General features: G+C 33.1%; 1 protein-coding gene across 1 annotated transcript in view; it reads right to left on the bottom strand.

The window, feature by feature from the left end:
* Positions 1–21,491, bottom strand: part of Smp_169790 (putative prokaryotic DNA topoisomerase) — a gene marked incomplete at its 5' end in the record, with an annotated part of 40,921 nt that extends 19,430 nt beyond the window's left edge. The window contains 7 exons of the mRNA XM_018799436.1: positions 894–1,064; positions 2,125–2,229; positions 2,263–2,340; positions 2,373–2,614; positions 14,657–14,696; positions 15,958–16,762; positions 21,403–21,491. Coding sequence (XP_018651225.1) covers positions 894–1,064; positions 2,125–2,229; positions 2,263–2,340; positions 2,373–2,614; positions 14,657–14,696; positions 15,958–16,762; positions 21,403–21,491 — 1,530 coding nt within the window. The remainder of the gene's footprint in view (positions 1–893; positions 1,065–2,124; positions 2,230–2,262; positions 2,341–2,372; positions 2,615–14,656; positions 14,697–15,957; positions 16,763–21,402) is intronic.

Raw genomic sequence — 21,491 nt, 5'->3', positions numbered from 1 at the left:
TGATATTTCGCTGAGACGAAAGTTGTGTCCGATTTGCTGACAACAGTCTGTTTAAGGAGATAAATTAATTTAGCTTGTGGGACGCAAGATAATGATGATGAAAATGAGGGGAGGATATCATTATTTAAGGTCCTACCATGCCAAACAAGTCACTTGAAAAGCGTTAAAACCAAAAGTAGTAAAATAAAAATCTGGTAGAGAAGTCATAATACAGACTGTGCCAGAGTGTAGCAGTAATAAGCTGTTTCTCACAGGAAATCAGCATCTTCAGTCACACAGCCTTCTCACGAAAGAAGTTAAAAATGATGGGCTACGAAATTTAATACATGCTTCCTAGCCTGATGAAGTATCGATAAGGGTAGTAAGAATTTACAAGAATAACTGAATCATCTACCAATCACCATTCTATTTATCACCTTAACTAATTAAAAGTCGTAACAAAGATTTGAAATTATCTCCCATAAAGAAAGCAAACACTTCTGAGATAAATTAGAAAGTGATATTTCCACACTGAACTGCCGATAAGAGGGATGATAAAATAATGGTGCTGACTGACGAAACAGCAGCATTCATGAAGTTAACAGATTGGATATCACTAAGCAGTCTCAAAGAATTATTTATTCAGTTACATGGATGTAATGGTGATATCTATAATTTTGAGGAAATAGACGCTGATTATAGTATTCAGACTCGTATATCAATCAAAATACTCATTACTGCATTATTCGCAATCAGAATAGTCTATTTATGAACAGGTATATTTATTTAGATAGAAAGCTAAATAACCTAAAAAAAATCTCATCAGAAAAAGGATACAAACGTTACTATAATTATGATTTTATAGACTATTTTATTAATTGAGGAAAAACATTACTTCAGTTCTGAAAACTCACTTGAAAAAATTTCGTTTGGAACCTAGTGAACGCACAACCGATTCGAAGATCAAGTTCTTGCCTAGCATCTACTGACAATGCTTCGTGTTTGTTAGGTTCTCTAAGGTTTTTCATAGCACCATGTAGTTCTTGGTCAGTAACAGCACTGAAATGTGCACGTAGAATTCTTTTCTGAACATAAAATCACGGGTAGACAGACTAATCATGAAATAGAAGATTTATGAAATGAGACGAGTAAGCATTTTCAACTTACTCTCAAAATATGAGATTAAAAGAAACCAGTATGTTCAGTATAATTGAGCGATTGGAATCAAGTCCCTTTACACAGTGACAATTACGTGACATTTCATTTAAGAGCACTAATATTTTCCAATAATAACTCTTCATATAAACATTAAATAAAAGCGGAAACGCAAAACAGAATGGAGAAGCTACTGTCACAGTGTAAATTTGAAGCATATATAATAAATCAAGTGTTAGTTAAGTGGAAAACAGGATAACAAATGAGTCTCCAGTTGACATTTCAATAGTTGTAGTGAGCCAAAAATAAGCTATGACTATTCACCAATCAACTGCTAATCTTCAAACATTAAAGCACTTTTGGACAAGGTGAAGGAAATGTGAACTTATAAACGGAAAAAGAAAACCATAAAATGTGATAAATTAATGGAAACAGACAATAACTGTCAATCAGATAATCGAAAAGGTTGGGAATGATAATAAAAAACCATCACAATGTGACAACGTGTTTGAGACAATAATTAAAGTATGCACTAACGTTCGATGATACACCTCAATTGGTCATTATGGTCCTCAAAAGTTTAATGTTGTTCACAGCTGCAAAGTCAAAAATAAGTGAAAAATTACTCATGTTCTAGAACTACCAACCCTTTTAAAACTTTAATTTATAACTTCACTTGGTGTTGTTTACTTCTATCTTCCCATTGTTATTTAGGACCTTTTTCATACTACAGACAACGTACTGGTTATTGGACGACAATTCATCTTTTAACATAATGTTGATAATTGGGAATAATTCAGCTTATTAGCTCATATCATGCTGAAGGAAAAGCAACCAAATACAGTGAATTTACTGTACTCATCAAAAGTTGTCGTTTTTGCCTTGTTCAGATTTGTGAAAGAAATTGATTGTATGAAAATTCTTAATAGTCACAAATAAAAAATAGTAATGCACTGGGAAGTAAATAGACATGATATATAAGCAACTCACGGGATGTATCATAACTGAATGAACACAATTGATAACTTCAAAACAGATATTTTCGCCCTCTTTGTCACAATCAAGCCAAAGAATTAATATACCAGCATTTTTCGCCTAAACAATAGTACTGTCAAAGATATAAAAAACCTCGTGACGAAGAAAATCCACCATTTTCAATTTAGGGTTAGCTTCTTTTTTTTCAATTGGTGCAACAAACAATTCAGCCTAAATTTGATAAACTAGAAAAATCAACTTACAGGATCTACTTTATCCCAACTATTATAACGACTTAAGAAATCGACATTCATTACGTGACCACACACTGACGTCATTTTAAAGCGAACTTGCTCACTCATAAACTGACCGGTCCATTCATGAATAGAACATGCTCCATTGAATCCACGTCGACTTGAATTACGCTTATTAGATAACGATTTTGCTATTGATTCAGCTAGTGATGGTTTTTCAGCAACCATAAATACAGTCTGCATGGTATCTCCTGAAATGAACAGTAAACAAAGTCAGTCATATTTAAAGTAGAATCTGACACGTATGTACACAGTTTAAGTTACGCAACCCCATTAGCACATAGAAATGAAACTGTCAGGACAAATCCTACAATAGTAGAGGTAGTATTAGTCTTAGTGATGAAAGACTAGGCACCCGGAATACAATTCGCGAAGATTCTAAATTGGTGAAAAAAGTATTATGAAGACTTCAGAAGCTTGGAAGTTGAAGGAAGAAGAATAATGGATGCACCTGTACCATTGCGAACGGTTTTGAGTCTAGTTCTTTCTCAAGGCAACAAAATCACATGCGCAGAGATGATCTGTAAACATTCTCAATCAATACTGAGCATAGCAGCTGTTCAGTCTCGAGAACTAAACTTGCTAGCCCACAAAAATGAAAAATACCTGTTTATAGCTCCGAACTTAATCACCCAATAGATTCATAGCTCTGAATATGATTAAATTTTCACTGTTTGACAAGATTTTGAACACTTGCTAACACCCAAATTTAGTATATGGCTTATTAATTTGTCATGTTTCAATGGACTTACAGGTTAACACTATCTAACGCACAATACTTCTTTTCAAGTTCTGTGGTGAATTTCAAGTTTTAACCGTCAGTTTGTCAGTGTATTTGAGAATCTTAATATCCTGGACCCAAGCCTTAATGCATAAAGTAAAATGCCTTTCTGTCCCATCAATATGATATTAAAATGTGTTGAAAGATATTTAAATTTGTACAAAAGTATTCAGCACTATCAAAATACTCAAATGTTGAAACTCATGCACTTTAACGGGTTACCCAACCAATCAACTTCCATTTCTTTACAAACTGACAAAGTAAATTAAGCGAGAAAAAGACTCGTAAGAATTGACGAGTCAAAATATTGCGAAAGGTGTTATTTTGGTTGGTTTTAAAAAACTTATGGAATGTGTTATCAGGTATTGTACGAACTCGTGCAATAAATTGTTATTGAGTGCATAGGGAAAATTATGCACGAAATGTTACAAAGGTGACGAGATGTTTTACCGGTGTTAGGAACGAAGAATTCTTTCTACATTGTAAATTGATTACCTAAATTTCAGATATATTCGTAACTTAAAACTAATTTATGCATCCAACTTTTACTAACACTAGTGACGCAATAGTTCTATGCGTAACAATACCGTAAGAACAACCAAATTTAGGGTTCACAACTAATCTGGGAATGATATGATTACTTTTACAAGTGCGATTGCGTCTGGCCTCGATTACTAGTGTAACGAACCACTCAAGAAGCGCACCACTTTAAATGGTTCAAATGGTTGAGGACGGAATAGAAAAAGCTTTCGCTTAACGGGCTTCCGTGTCTAATAGCAGTGGATCACCAATACCTCCAGGCAAAAAACTAGGTATATCAACGATAATAGAGGAAAAAAAAGAATTTGGTAAATCATTATAATATGTTATCCTTAGTCCTTAAGAATAAGTCAAGTTTCCTCTTAAAGGACTCCTGCAAAGTCGCTTGGACTAGCTCAGTCGGCAGCGAATTCCAGCACTTGACAACTCTGACGGAGTAGAAGTTGTGTCTGCAGTCTGTTCTGCTATGTAGGGTCTCCAATTTCTGGGTGTTACCTCTCAGGTTAGTGTTATGACTAAGCTTAAGAAGATGTTTAAGGGGATGACCAGAAGTATTAAGGATACTACAAGTCATAAGAAGATCACCCCTAAGACGCCTGTACTCTAACGGGTAAAGGTTAAGTGATTTGAGGCGCTCTTCATAAGGTTTGAATTTGAGTCCCCGAACTGATTTCGTGGCTCGACGTTGTATACGTTCCAGAGTGTCCTTATCCTTTTGGAGGGAGGGAGGAAATACTATGTTTCCGTACTCTAAATGGGGACGGATAAAACTGTTGAAGATTATGTGGAAGGTTCTACCGTCAAACTGGCCAAAAATGCGCTTCAATGTTACCAGTGCAAGGTTTGCTTGAGAGGCGTTTTTGTCACAGTTCGCATACGATTTCAGGTCATAGGGTACCAACACTCCTAAATCTTTTTCGACTTGGGAAACTCCTAGAGGGGAGTTACCTAAGTTATAACTATAGTCTGCAACATGTCTCAGATGGACTACCTTGCACTTTGAAGTGTTGAAGGTAAGTCCGTTGTCGTCTGCCCAACTTTGAAGTCGGGTCAGATCCTCCTGAAGAACTAGTATGTCATTATGATTACGTATCTCTCTCCAAAGTTCCACATCATCAGCAAAAAGCAATAAGTCAGATAAAACTTGTTAAGGAAGATCGTTAATATAAATCAAGAAGAGAAGAGGTCCTAGTATTGAGCCCTGGGGGACCCCACTAGGACATTCCATAGCCTGAGAGAGAGTGAAGTTAACCCTGACCTTAAAATGTCGGTTTTCTAGATATGAAGTGAGCCAGTCAATCAAAGGGGGTTTGATATCTAATCGTCTAAACTTACTGTTAAGACATACATAGTTGACCCTATCAAAAATCCAGGTAAATGACGTCAACCTTCTACTTGCGATCACGGATGGTTGTCCATCTATCCACCGCAGTCAGCAGGTTGGTCATACAAGAATGACCCTTTCTGAAACCGTGCTGTTGGGGTGAGAAGAACTTTAAGGACAATAAGCATTCGTGTATACCGTCGTATATTAGAGATTCTATAATTTTAGGTATGGAGAGAAGGGCCACTGGTCGGTAGCTCGAGGGTTTACTGTGTCGACCTCCTTCGAAAGTTGGTGTGATGTGGGCCAGCTTCCGAATTTCCGGTAGTTCGCCTCGGTTTAGCGAGTCTGAAAACATCACGCTAGGTGGTGATGCCAGGATTGAAGCTGCCTCCCTCAATATAGCAGAATGAACCATATCCGGACCAGGAGAAGTGTCTTTTCTTAGGTGCTGCAGTTTACGGAGCACCAGGTCAACGCTCAGGTGCACTTCGGAAAATCATGTAGAGGTGCAGGTGAAGCTTTCATCAGTATAGTTGATGTGAGTCGGCTGGAATGTCTGAGAGTATTGTTCAGCCAAAAGTTTAGTGGCATCACCGTCGTTATTGGTCGGACCATTAGGACCTATCAGTTGGGAAACTCCAGTTTTGCCTTGCCTAAAAGAAGCTGCACATAAGATCGTGTGCAGTAAGAAATCTCAATGAGCATCCATTTCAAGTTGAGGGTGAACATCTCAATCCACCTGTTGTAGATAGTCCTGTAAAGCTAACACATCCGACCGTTTGAAATTCCAGCGCCTGTTGTTAGTGGGATATCTTAGCTCCATTTTGCTGACAAAGCTGAATGATAAGACGACGTGATCACTTTTCCCCAGGGGAGCCAGAAATGAGAGGTCGTCGACTAGGAATTCTTCATTTGTGAATACCCAGTCTAAGCGCGACGGCGTCTGACTGTTTCTCCAATGAGTTGCCGACTTCACATTTTCGAATAATCCCAGGTCACCGATGAGGTTGAAGAACAGAGCTTCAGTAGAGTTGTCACCTCCAATGAATGTATGTTCCACGAAGTTGATTCTAGGAAGATTGAAGTCCCCTAGAATCAGGATTTGAGAGAATCCGAGACGCGTAGAGCGGGTTAATCCTTCCAGCAAACGATTGTCTTACTCGATGTCGGCAGTGGGCTTCCTGTAAATGACCCCAACTAGACACCTTGAGGTGGTAGACAATCTTACTGAGCACCATACTGACTCATCAAGATTGAGAAACTCTTGGTTGTGAAGTTGGTGCGCATCCAGGCATGACCGTACGTATAGTGCTACCCCACCCCCCCATTCCTGTTTTTCTGTCGTTGCGAAATAAAGACATTCCAGGTATTGCTAACTCCTGGTCCGTAAACTGAGACGATATCCAAGTTTCGGATATTCCTATCAGATGAGCATCATTAGCGTTGCTAAGTTCACGTAGCTCATTCATTTTGTTTGGCAAACTCGCAGCGTTCATGTACAAGCAGTTTATGCTTTCATTTTGGAACGCGTGAGCCTCTTCCTGTGTGAGCCGTGTGTGAGTGGACAGGTAGCCTACCTATACAATGTGTACTGAGTTGGTAGTCCTTGTCTTTTACATGTTTTTATATGATCAAGACAGTCCACAAGTGGGATCGTCAGCTCCAGCTTGCGTTTGTGCTTGATCTATGTAAAGGTTTCACACGTTTTATACACTTGTGGAGATAGTTAATATAGACTTAATTTGTAATAATTTTCTAATTATTTTTGGAGTTGTATTTTTGTCTACCACAACTATCTGGTGAGCCCTTATGTCTATTTTCTCACCACACTCATTATCTCACCAGACGTGTAGGCTTTTTCATATGGTGTATTATCCTGATGATCTTAGTGACTTTGAGAGTCCTTCTGCAAACGCTCACCCTGAATTATTTCAGATGTCTGAAGCCATTTCGGAGTTCAGACTTCCAGCTTTCGCGTTAAGCAACTCAAGAATCTGGTTTGCCCAGACAAAAGCTTTGTTTTTGGCTTGAGCAATCTGGTCACAGACAACGAAATACACGAACATAGTAGGTTCCATTCCGATTGAAATGGCTTCCAAAATCGTTGATTTTGTCGAGATATCTTTACTGAAGTTAATCAATTAGCTTCGGACATGAACTATGATTCTTTCCTGTTAAGCCAATTATTATAACAACCTAGAAATTCCAGGTGATGTAACTACTGCATATTTAAGTGATCTACAAAGTAGCTTGGGCTTTCCGAAAGCAACAGCAATTAGCACGACGTGACTTTCCTATCTATCAAACCTCGATACAACTAGCTCACTAGTTTGTTGAAGGGGAATCTCAAGAACTAAGAACGCTCAACCAAAGCCCTTCAGGTGTTATATTGTGCGAGGAATGTTCTCCACACTCACGTTCAGTGTTGTGGAAGTCAACTCATATCACTGACACAAAAATTGGAAGGACGAATTAAATACATTACAGCATCAGTTCCCATTTCTACTAACACACCTTATACCAAAAAACTTTACAACTTCCTCCCCAAACCTCGCAAAACCCTATGTAGCGACTATTAGAAAGAATGAACAATAAGAGGTTCCCATCATAAAGTCGTGGATGATAGATAATAAAGGTGATAATTTAGGATGCTGAGAGGGGGTAAATCATTTTGGCTGGACTATATATTAATAAACGCCCAAAATCCAGTCAAAAAGACCATCGAATGTCATGGAATTGCATCTGACATGATTTTCAGTGAGATACTTTCATGAACTGAAAGGGATTCATGTCTCTACAGTAATCTGACGAACTGTCTAGACAGCAAAAAACATCGTTAACATGACTTATTGACCTAGGATTGAATGCACACATTACTGGACCATCAACCCCTCGTTTATGAAAATGTCTATAGGTTGTCGCATAACCTAATTACAAGAACATACTAAACAAAACAAGTCATCAGTCGACCTAACTTTCAGTACCCCACCAAAATCAAAGTCACGGAAGTCTTTGATAAACAACTAAACCAGGCACCCAACTAAAACAGTTTCGAACACCAGTGAGCAATAGTTAGAGCGCTATTCAAATAAGACTGGGGAATAGTTGGGAAAGTTATCAAGAATGAGACCATGTGAGTCACCATGTTGCGATGATAAGTGCTTTTTTCACAAAGAGGATCATCAGATGTCCGTTTCTACTGAGTATTCTCTGTCAACAATCCTTAGATTACAATCAATCATCAAAATTGTAGAAAACAACAATCCCATTTTTCGACTTTTAACGGAGAAGACAGAATCAAATCCGGTTGTTTAGAATTTTAACACTACTTTTAATATCATCGGATGTATTGGGTAGCCTCATAGATGATCATATGACTAGTTGACTAATGTAAACAGTCTCCACGATGAAATATACACTTATATCGTACTTCGGGAAAGCATTTGACATGACATTGGAGTTGTGAAATTTAGTGTTGTTAACATAAGTCAAACAGGTTTAACAGTGTTCCTCAATCAATAATTTGATCCCTACTTAAAAAATTAACCAAGCCCAATGATATTTTTGATTTGAAAATTATCCTAAAAATATTCTCTGTACAAAAATATCACATGATCGCCCTGCAAGTCTACTTCAAGTATGGCATCCTAAATACGTATATGTATTTGGACATGTAGTAATGTGGTGTATGCTACTTATGTCGACGGATATAAGTAGTATGTAACACCAATCGGAAGCGGAAAACATGGAACAGAATGCTATGAAGGTCGAGTTGAAGGAAAGAGAAAGGGAAATTAAAAGGAATTGTGACTTGAAAGAATCATATAGCTTGTGGAGGACAAATGATGAAATTTTACAAATGAAGTATTCAGTGTATGGTTCTTATATTTTACCAAGAGATTCAGTAATTTCGCAGATGGGTCTCAGGCTACTGAGCTATTTAGATGAAAAGTATTTCATGTACATTTTGCCTGGCTATAGTAGATACGCTTGACTGAGCGCCATCAGCGTATTGTGTCCGTCTCAACTGACAAGGTCATGATCAATGCTGAATGCCTACAGAACTATTGTTTGAGCATTCACTTCCAAATACAAGCTCTTTTTTCACATACTTATGTTCTATCCTTGAACATCATTTATTCAGGGATCCCGAAAGCGATGTCTCTACAACGGGAGCTTCTTAGTTCTATTCACAACTACTTGTAATCGTATTAGATCGGTCATTGTGTTTTATCTAATTGCACAGAACTACCACGTGCTATCACCGGGTTGGTCTAACAGGACCTTGCAGTTTTTGACAGAAAACTGATAGCAGATCGATCAGTTAAAGTAATTTTATATGCTTACAAGTTAATGACGCTATAGAGAAGAATTCAATGATTTGTATGTTTGTTAAGACATCATACATACTTATTACATACAGTGACGTAAGCTAATAAATCTTCACTGTGAAAGTTTAGCATAATCTATTTTTATAAAATATCTAGACGGGTTGTAGAAGCGTAATTAATGAATGTGCTGAAATCATTTTCCCTATCTCCTCTACTTCAATTAAATTTTCTTGACTATCACCATTTATTAACTACTGTTTTATTTACCAGGACTTCTGATTCTACTCAACAACTAAATTTCCATGGCCTTCGCATTGTCTTAGTAACGTGCATAGATGATCGGAAATGTAACTTTTGTTTTTTTATTATGATGCTTTTATTTCTGTTAAATAGTGTTAAGTTTCTTATTGTTCTTATCATTTTTTATTTCTTATATACTATAGAATGTTAAATAATTTATTTGTTGTACTAATTGTCAAGGGATTTGAACCGATTGTAACAATTATCTAGGTCAACCAAAAATGTGCATAAAAATAATACTACTGTTAGAAAAAGTTGTGTTTAAGTATTACTAATGTAAGAGTAGATGACTTAAATTACCTAAAGTATATTTTAACCGTGTAAATATATATGTCTAACATTATCAAATAATGTATACTTGTCGTATTCAAACCTTGGTAATCCTAACTTCTAATTGCCAGTAATGTGTCTGTGTAACGTCAAGGCTCAAGTGTGCATTATAAAGTGATTTATACAGAGCTTGGTAAGAAATATTTAAGGCACAGGTAACAGCAGTATTAATCAGTCATGAAAATATAAAAATTCTTGGATATATTCCCATTCATAGTTAGTTGACAACAAAATTGATTTTGGTTATCTATATACTATAATATATATTAAAACCAAAACCTTTTATGGACAAAGAGTAGTGTATATCAATACTATGTAATATCATTTACAAAAATTTACCCAAGCCAAAAACTCCACCACAAGTATGTGGTACTCATTAAATAATTTATATCCTCAGGAAGTAAATATTCTTATTACAAGACAAGTAGAAGTGACTAGGATTTAACTAAAGACATATAGAATATGTTATATAAGAGGCAAGCTGTCAAGATGTACAAGAGATTTAAAATTAGATCACTAAGTCCTAAAAGGTTTTCGAGTATACACAAAAGCAATGTCATTTTGTTAAGTTGTAGAAAACATCTACCATGAATACCATACGATAAAATTTATTTTTCTGATATTCTAACTCCTACCTTTAATGTACAAATAAACGCTACAATGTTTACAATGTGTAAAGAAGAAAAAAACAAAAGAATGTTTTACATATTATTGATACTTTTTCTTCGTTTATCATGTTTGCAATCAACAGCTAACTTTAAAATGATCATAAATACATCAACTATGTTATTAAAAAAGGATGTAAAATTAGGGAAACAAAGACTCTACTAATTTTGTATCCAAGTTCTAAGAAGAATTGCATTGAATCACTAATATAAATGAGAATATGTAATATGTAGTTTCAAGTTCATACTAAGTGAAATATAATAAGTGGTAGTGATTTCAAGAATTTCTAAAGAATCACTGAAAAAAAAATAAATAGACAGAGAAAGAGATATATAAGGTTATTTCTGAACTTGTTTGAATGAAATCGATCCTAAAGGATATGATTATCCAGCAGTTATATTAGTTTCTAAGCAGTTTTAAACAATCGATATTTATAATGGAAAATGTTGGTAGAAACAAAAAAAAATGAGCTTAGTAATAAAATCTGTGTGGAAAATTTCCTTTTTCTCAAAATTTCACACATAAATGGTTGATAAAAATCAAAAATGTTTTGTATCAAAAATTTTCAATATTCGTGTTATTTACTTCTAAATATTTAATATACAAATTTTATTATGATTGAATTCACTTAGTATTGTTTGTTTGAATCTTCCCATTGATGCTTAGGACTGCAACTGATCAGTCTCTTATTGGCATATGTGCATACTGTACGTATTGCCTCGAAACGCACGTCCTGGATTCCACTGCTAGCCACTATCCATCTTTGTATTATAATTGTTGAAATTTTTTATTAGTTTTTGAATTAAAACAGAACATTCCTTTGATCCAATCTAATTTGTTTAATAGAAAATTGTGAAACTGAACGAATACTTTCATGATTAATCATTATGAAATTTTGTTGGTTTATAAACTTCAGATTCACTATAGAGTTTCATTAGTTCAGGCTATTTTGAAATATATAACTGAAAATAATATGAGACTTTTATCCTTTTCTTTCTATTGAAATATTCGTATTTCTTGTTTATATTCTTGTGACTAATTATTTATATGATGATAACTTTGATAGTTTATCGTATTCCACTTCAAAGACTTGAAATTAATTGCACGGTCATTATGATTCTCTACCACCCATTGAATAGAAATTTAAGGGTGTAATAAAAAAACTTAGGAATTAGTGAACTTGTTTTTGAGAGTGTCACCTGTAATAATTTTTTAATTGGCTGTAATCCGGAATCCACAAATGAATAATATTGAGAAGAGAATACAAATGATGAAAGTAATGACAGGAAATTAGATAAATTAACTAAGTAAAAGTGAATACAAATTCTTCAAGAAAAATAAAACAATAAACAAATTATTAAAGATGTTGTCCCTTTTTAAGTTTTTCAACTACTCATTTTTAATATAAGGTAATAACTCTTTAAAATATACATATCTCTTTGCACAAAGACGATCAAGACTTGGGGAATCTATAGAACTTGTCTAATGTTTCGGTTTGACATTTTCATAATTTCTCTCACCATATTCAGTATATCACTCCTCACAATACTATGTGAATAAATGACATATCTGTTAGAAGTTTAACCACCCGAGTTTATTAGTAGTTCAATATTTATCAAATTACATATTTTCAATATCTAGAACTGAATTTATCATTTCGTGATTTCTAATATATTGGTTTCAGCAAACTGCCCTAATGATAATTAGATATTACTTTGAAAAGAATCTTTGTCTCATTCTGACATCAACTGGATAACCATTAGCATATAACCAGAAAAAGACAATTGTTTGGTCCTAGATAAAGATTTATCAGTGAAGCGTATTCACGATTATACGGTGGAACGAATCAAGTATCACAGTGAGCACAGCGGTTTTCAATCACTAAGACCAAATCCACTAGTATGAATTTCCCGGCTCAGTCACTGTATGATATTTTTCAAACTGCGTCAGTTCAGGATGGGAAGTTTAAGATTCTACAAAATCACCACAAGACCATTTAACCTGATAATAATGGTACAGTTTACTAGTAGTTATCTAAGTACTGCAGATGGTCACTGTGAAGTTAACGAAATATGGGTTGAGATAGTCCACCGCCGCTTACATTAGTTGAAAACACTTGGTGACTATCATAAAATACAATGTGACAATGCAAAATGTTTGACTTAATAGCAGTATGATCACATTCAACATTCTTCATTACGAATTAACCGCATGTTTAGAAATCACCATTCTGTGGACCAGACTGCAATGCTAACTGTGAAAACAAATAAAATTAAACTTTTTACAACTCAAGGACGACAGAATTAGTACCGAACCGCATAATAAACAGAATCTGTATACATCACAATCTTTCTAAAAATTTAAACAATTTTATAAGAGAAATGTAAAATTCCGAAAGAATGCTAAGAATTAAAGGAAGATTTTCTGGACGAATTTGTTAGTTATTAGAATCCTTATCTTTCAGTTCCCTAATAAAACCTGACTGCTGGTGTTTTTCCAACATTTCTTTGGATATACAGTTATACCTATTAAATTACAAAAACCGCTATTTTAATAGCGCTACTCTAGCTTAATAATGAGATGTTGTGTACGAAATGTGAATTTTTTAAAGTGGATACCAGAGTAAATGACTGACCCCTAAATAATCTATATAGACGAATGATAAATTAGCAGTTTTTGGATGAAAATATCAAAATATTCTGATGTTTAGTTTGGCCTAGAAATAGTATCCATCTTATAATGATATCACCTGGAAAACTGATGAAAACTGGAGACCATCTTATTGTTTCGACTTCGTAGTTTGAAATTAATATCATCGTGAGCCTTGACAATTATTATTTTAAATGAGTATTGAAGGGTTCCTAGAATTTTGGGATTTAAAACAAAACTAAAATTAATCGTTACATATATCATTCAAAATTTATAGCCTTTGGTAAAAAATGACACAACTAGATAAATTATTCAATAAATGAACTTTATTCTCACCAATGAACATGAACTATTCAAACAACACATATTCAATACTTTCTAATGTTCTGCAATATTCAAAATGATGTCAATCCATGAACAAGAAAAAAAGAATTATTAACGAAAACCTCATATCGTTTATTTTAACAAAATGATAGTTTTAAACAATTAAAACAAAATTAGTCCCATTGATGAAACCTTTATAACAGTATATATTTTAATATGTATGGTGTACAAAATATTTTGTTATTGATCGTTGATTAAAAATATAAAACTATAAAATAATTAATAGAAGATAAATAAGAAAACAAAGAAAAATTTACCGTACAACCATTTAGTTATATTATCCATAGTTTTCACTTCTATGTAATCTGTTATTCAATGAATGTTTTTGTTTTAATTCACATTCACTTTTGAAATTAAAATATTATTCACCGTATTTAAAAATACAATTTCTTTTAAAAAATAAATTGAAGAAAATTTAAAAATTAATTCATTTTAAAAGTATTCGGATCTTATTATTTAATCGATAATTCAGGTGATGAATTAAATGAACCTGACGACGACGACGATGATGATGATGAACGATTGTTTGGAGATTGTTGTCTAATAATTATTGGTTTATTGAATTGTTTTGAATATTTAATTTGTTGATTCAAATTAGAAGAATGTAAATCTGATTCATGTTTAGATTCTGAATTATAAGATGTTTCAAGTTTAATCTTATCTCCAACATCTTTATTGAATCGCTTCATATTATTATTATTACCATTATTATTACTATTATTATTATTACTATTTGTTTGGTACTTATTATATGATTTAAATGGTAATTCATTTGGTTTTAAAGTATTTTTTGTTTTTTTATTTTTAATATTTTTCTGATTTATATGGAAATTTTGTAGATAAGAAGATTTTTGATAGGGATATAATGAATTTGGTGTAATAAAATATTTTTTATAATCTCTTAATTGTTCTTCTCTAGTCATACCAGTTGTTGGTCGAATTTTTTGTAAACGTTTAGCTAATTCCTAAGTATTATTGAAAAGAAGAATAAATAGTAATTTTAAAAGAAAAGAAGCTATTAGGGGAGATGTATATTTACATATTTTGTAAGTTATGAAAAACGTTTTCGTTGTGTTTTCTTAAATTTCCACTACTATATTACTGTAGTGAATTAGACCGGTGGTGGGGACAATCGAACATATTTAAGCACAAATTACAGACTATCTCATTATATTCTGATAGCCATACAGTGAACAGTTAATTTGCAAAATAACAATCAATTGTCTCAATTTTGACTGTTTCTTCTGCAAATATCAGTCCGTCTTCTCTGATTTCATTGTTCATGCATTTTTGTACCGATTGCGCTTCATTCCTGTTCGTTCCTTATCGATCTTGTGCCAAAATACATTCTATGTCTGACAATCAGCATATACTACATATGTGGATATAAGTAGAACATACCATAGTACTATTCCTTTTAACGTGTTTTTTTTTTAAATTCATTTTTCCGTATCATCACCTGGATACACAAATATCTTTCTCAGTTTCAATATATTTCAAATCCATTTGTTCACAAATAATGAAAGAATAATAATAATAATACAGCTGTCTTTTAAATGAGTGAACTTTATAATAAAATTAGTAGATCTGTTGTAACAAGGTTACTTGCACGAATGCATGATTACCATACGTTTTCGTACTTAAATGTTACACATTTTTACGTTACACATCTTTAAATATGATATCTTTTTGTTAATTCATTATTAATCTGTCAAAATCAAACTAGAAATAAATTTTCAAGGTGTAACGACATTTGCACTACATTTGAGCGACCTTAAGAAAATTCACTTACCTACTTAGATCTAAAGAAGGATATAAATTAGTGTGAGAAATAAAAATCGGGATTTAGAGTTAGAAGCTAGGGTTGTAAACATGAACTCATATCAACTATAAGGCCGAAATGTTATTTAGCTATATGGGTTAGTGAATCTAACGTCAAAACCTGAAACTAGCCACCTTAAATATGATAGATTCGCTCTTAAATTATGCTCTCGTCATTTACAAGTTTCACATTAGTAAGAGAGAAAAGAGAGCAAAAAGTAGAAAAACACTGAAATAATGAAGACCTTATTGCATATTGAGCAAATAGGAACAAAGTAGAATTTTGATTTATCATATCGTGTGGCCGTATCTTAAAGCCAAATAATAGGTTTACAAACATCCTGACATGACTCTATAGGCTTGAAACTGAAATAGTAAACCATATTCAGTTCATGACAAACTTACATAGTTTTCCAGTTGTATTTTTTCATTTTGACGCAAACGATTCAGTGTTGAATGATACAATCTACGCACAGCTACTTCGTCATTCAAACATTTTGTTGTTGAATATCCTAAACTTGACAATGGTCGCTGATCTCGATATTTTAAATAATCCTCATACATGTTATAAAATGCTATTGTTCGATCACTTGGAAGTGGTCTTGAATTCGGATCTTTCCATGGTGGACGAATATGTAAGCGATGGATTTTTTTGTCAAAACTTTTCAAAGCATCTGCAATTTGTGCAACATTAATACATTCATTGTTTACATTATAAATATCCAAATTTGAAGTACTATGAAATGAGGGTCTGGTTTGTTTTTTCTGGTTGTTATTTTTGTCTGGTGATTGTCGTATTGGAGAATTTCTAGATGTTACATGTTTACTTTTACTTCTACGAATATTAGAAATCTCGTCAGGAGATGAAACCGATTCTTCTTTGTCGTCATCATCACTCACTAAGTCATTGTCGATATCCTTCACTACAGCTTTATTCATATTTCTTCTATCAGAATCGTTAACTGGTTTGTGAAATGCTGGACTTTCGACCAAATTGTTCTCATCTTCTTTCTCCTTCTTGTTCTCTTCTTCCTCTTCAGTGCTGTGATATGTTTCATCGTTTAGATCAAGATCTTCATTCCGTTGATACAGATCATCTTCTTGTTTTTGTTTTACTACAAACGTTTTAGTGTTTGCCTTAACTAAATTCGAATTATTGTTCTCATAATTTATATTGTTATTCTTTTTCAATGATTCCGGTATAGACTCGCTTTTTTCATACAAATGGAAATTACGAAACAGACGGTAGAATTAGTGTGAATTATTAACTGTCAAAATATTGATTAAACGAAAGAAGCTTTTGTGAAGTTCTCAATGAAAAATTTTTATTTTAAAATGGATAAACTCATTTACTAATGTTTAGTGAATAATTTATATTCAGATAATAACAATAATCATGATTAAGATAAAATAATAAAAAAGTTAATTCAAAAAGAAACCTCTTTCCGTTTAACTAGCCTTTTGTGTTTTCAGTCTTAATGGGCATATTTCGTTTCAGCAAATCGATAACCACGAAATCCTATTAAAAAGAACTCCGCATTTTTAAAGTGAAATCACTGAGTTGTCCAGGTATCTATAGCGTATTATTATTATTATCGAATCTCGTATACTGAATTTCTTCATAACCCTCCAGAGTATACATATATATAACATGATTTCTGAAGTACTTAGATATGTAATTTAAATTAAAGTTATATACTAACATTATTATCCCGAACATTACCTGAAATAAATATAACAGTGGTAACACTTGAGCCTCTCAAATGTCTATAGTTTTATCAGTCAATTTTCGTTTCCTTATATGCATTGAATGATGTACATGTCTTTTGTTAAACTTTACATAGGCTGTGAAATGGCTAAAAGACTGTCTATTAAATGATTAATAAAGTAAAGTATCCTGATGCCTGGAATAAGATTATTTAAATATACAAAAAACTGGGTATGTTGGAAAGCCCTCAGAATAAAACATAATCAGTCTCATCTCATGAAAAAGTAAAAAAAGAGACCCTTATACATTTCAATAATAAAGTTTAACATCCATATTAAACATAAGTACTTCATTTTGATTATTTGTTAAAATCTTATCAGAGGTTATATATATATATATCCCACTTTTTAATACGTTGGAAGTTGGCACTTTAAAGTTTTTATTACCTGATTTCTATTCATTATTAAAATTATCCTTTAATACTTATATACAGCAGAGAATTAGTCCATCTGATGCTACTCTTCAAAAGAAGAATTCCCCTAAAGCCCGAAGAGAAGTGAGATTTAATTTCTCATTATTTGAGATACTCTCAACAGTTTCCGCCTAAGATCCTAACATCGAGTCAATAACAGAATTTCTAAACCTCTTAAAGAAAACAGTATCGTCTAGATAATTGATCGAAATTTAATGACCCAATACCTGTATTGGTGTTTCACTTTCCACTTCAGTACCTGGATATCCAACCTAGAATTAGTTAGAAATAAATGGTGGGATATCACTTATTAAATTAAATAACTTTGCAGCATGCAAGTACGACTGACCTTTCTTCATAGAAATAAGAGGATAAATACTCCGACCTATTTCCATATTTTTAATCTTCATAACAAGCCAGGTTGTTAATCTGCTAAGTAGTGGAATTTTGTGATCAATAATAGAGGATGCACAAATAATATTAGACAAACTAATAGAATTGAAATTGCTGTAGCCTAGTGACAACTGCTAATGAGACCGAATTATCGACGCAAGTCACTGAAGTAGCAAATATTGGAAAACGAGACAACTGTTGAGCAAAACAAGTTATTTTGTTGATAAATTTGTATGCTTTTATACAGAATATCAGACACAAAACCAAACATGATTAAAAGTCAGCTTGAAAGTAGGTGACTTAAAAGTATTTCTCAGATCTACTAAGTCTGAAAAACACTAAGATCTACCCATCAGGCTTATTTCTTGGTCAACTGTGGTATTTGTACGAATTGATGACTCATTTGTACTTGATTTCCCGCTTATTAAGAATTCCAAACACAATACTTTCATTTGTGCTCATTTAGTTCTACTTACATCAGATTGCACTATTGGGGGAATTCTTAGTCAGTACAACAGTTTGAATACTTCTAATCACCATGTCAACACTCCAAGCAAAACGATATGGGATCTATCTATTGCCAATTTGATTAAGAGGTGATAATTTCGATTGATTTCACATATTCACCACTTTTTATGATTTTTGTCTCATCTATGGATTATAACCTCATCATTGACTCAAAATTTAAGACAATTGTGTCAGTGCGTAATTACCGAGAGTGAATAAATAATAGTTTTTATTTGCTGCCCCATTGTATTAATGAAATTTTACCACATAACTTGGTCTAGAACCACGCGAACATCCTAATAGTTTTAGTTTTATATCTGAGCAAATCAGTGGTTTTCATGAGATTGTTTGGGGAGCGGATCATTTTTTATGCGAGGAATACATTGTTGAATATGTTGAGACCACAGTAACGATTCTATAATAGAAGTTACATTTTTGGGAAATTCTAAGCGCAATGATTTGACTGATTTTGGACTAGTAAAATCAAGACTCTCCATCAACTTTGTCTTGTCAATGCTTGCAGCCACTCTATTATTGCGCTAACTCAGTTTTTCAATTATGATGCATTCTTTTTTGACTGCATTTGATACTAATTTGATAGCTTGTAACTGATATTCAGATATTTATTCATTTGCAAGTATACCTGGATTTCCCATTTATGGTTCGTTCAGCTGTAAATATAAGGATTTCAACCAACTGAATTAAAATAGCATTTTGCCAATCGATTCTTATCCCAGACATATGTGCTATAAATCATGATTTGTGACAAAGAACAGGTCCTATATTACTAAAATGAATGAACACGATCCTTGATATAACCATATCGGGGTAGTACATACTGTGTAGATATGTGATAAAGTGAAGTTGTAACCTCATATAAAATTTGTTTATTCATTTGTTAATTTATGAAGTCACTGGATGACTTTAATGTCTTGCTCATGTATAAATAATTTTGCTTTGAAAAGTTTGAAGCTATGAAGCTTGTAAAGTTCATAGTTTCAAATGGACAGTCGAAACTAATGACAGGGGTTTGTGATCGAATAAATTGCTTAATCAAACAATCGGAATACTTATCAGAATAGTTAGACAAATTCTTGCAACCATAATACAATAGTTGACACTTCCATTCCACTAAAATCTGAAGGAAGTCAGAAATTGTATCTTTACAAAAAGAATTTGTAAAACAAAGTTTATTTTTCTCATTTTAGTTCAAAACTGTTCTGACCAGACATTCTTGAAATGAGCATATCGGATAACCTCTAACTAATCGGTTAGTTAAATATTTGAATAAAGCACTTAGAAATGTTGTTACACTGAAATTCAACATGACGATTTACTCGGGTCACTATTTCGCTACCAGAAATTCAATGCTGCTACCCAAACCATGTAAATAATTACAAATGCCTCTGTTCTTGACATGTGTTAAAATAGGTTTGAGGGATTTCTTATTACTTACTGGAGATTATTGAGACAACGAATAATAGGAAGTAAAGACAATGTATTATGTCTCACGATACATTATTGTATCAGTTTTATACATGTTTTTTGTACTAATATTTAGTGTCGATGAAAACTATTTTTCTTATGCGTATTGTACTATACTATAATTTTTTCGAATTATATATTGCTAAGGTTGTGATATTTAATACTATAATTCCTAGTAATCAATACTCAACTGACTACTATAGGTTTAGTAGTTCTTAAACGTTAAGTTGTGGATAAATCCTAAAAAATGGACAACAGAAACATCTGAAATGTATACACGTCTTTCTGGACTTCATAAACTTAGTTAATAAGATAATTTCATATTGTATCCATAACATGTTCATCGCATTATTTATATGATTCTACAGAGACAGCTATATGTACTTAGGTTTTCAATAATGTTAATTCAACATACATTCACTGATAGACACGTAAAATGAAGAGCTTTTATAAAAATATTGAAGTTCATAATTACAATGAGAGTTTAAAAAGTTCCGTATTAGGATTTTAATATCATAAAAATTAATCAATAATATACCCATTGTTTAGTGAACTGTGTCGTTCATCGTTATATGCCGCAAATCCCTAAAGCAATGGTATACTAACTGGCAGAACTGCGATGAACTGCTCCTCGTTTCAATAGAGCAAGGGTTGATGATACTAGGTGCGAGGGTGGCTGTAAGGCTGGAAATAAGATTCCATAGCACCATAAAATATAACCACAACAGATACAACCAGTGATTTAGTTACTGATTCAAAGATAATGTTTAAATTGCATTCAGTAATACACGATTTAAATACATGGTTATCAGGCAAATGGAAAGATATTAAACTGAGCAGTGGTTAACAAAAATTAGCTAACAGCTAGTTGAATCTGTAAAACTCACAGTATCAACAGATTAACAGCACTGACTAAAATATGTATCAAGATTATGTATTTGTTCCTTCCTAACATCAAGCATCCCAATTTTTACCTGGTTAGAATTCAACCAAAGCCTTTGATAAATTTAGGCAAAGCACGAACAACACGGTATTCAGAATAAAATGAATTCATTATATTTCATGACTTGTCATCAGCTGCATACAACTCAAAAAACAAGTACAAGGAAAGAACAGAGAGTAAGACCTTTACAAGGTTTTCTGAACACATTCCTAGGAATGTACGACTAAAAGAAAATAAAGCCTTTACAAGTGTAGTTGCATGTCACATGGTAATAAATAAATTATTTTGCCACAATTACTTTTGGTTCCAATAGTTAGGATATTTATCATTCCGATCACTCACCGATGTTCTTCAAAGAATTCGAAATCCACAGAATCTTCTTGATCAGCTGGATTGTCACCAAAGTGATCGAAAAGTCTTCCAGTTGACAT

The sequence above is a fragment of the Schistosoma mansoni genome, chromosome 3 (assembly GCF_000237925.1).
Source record: "Schistosoma mansoni strain Puerto Rico chromosome 3, complete genome".
Lineage (NCBI taxonomy): Eukaryota > Metazoa > Platyhelminthes > Trematoda > Strigeidida > Schistosomatidae > Schistosoma > Schistosoma mansoni.
This window is presented reverse-complemented; position numbering and strand designations above follow the sequence as displayed.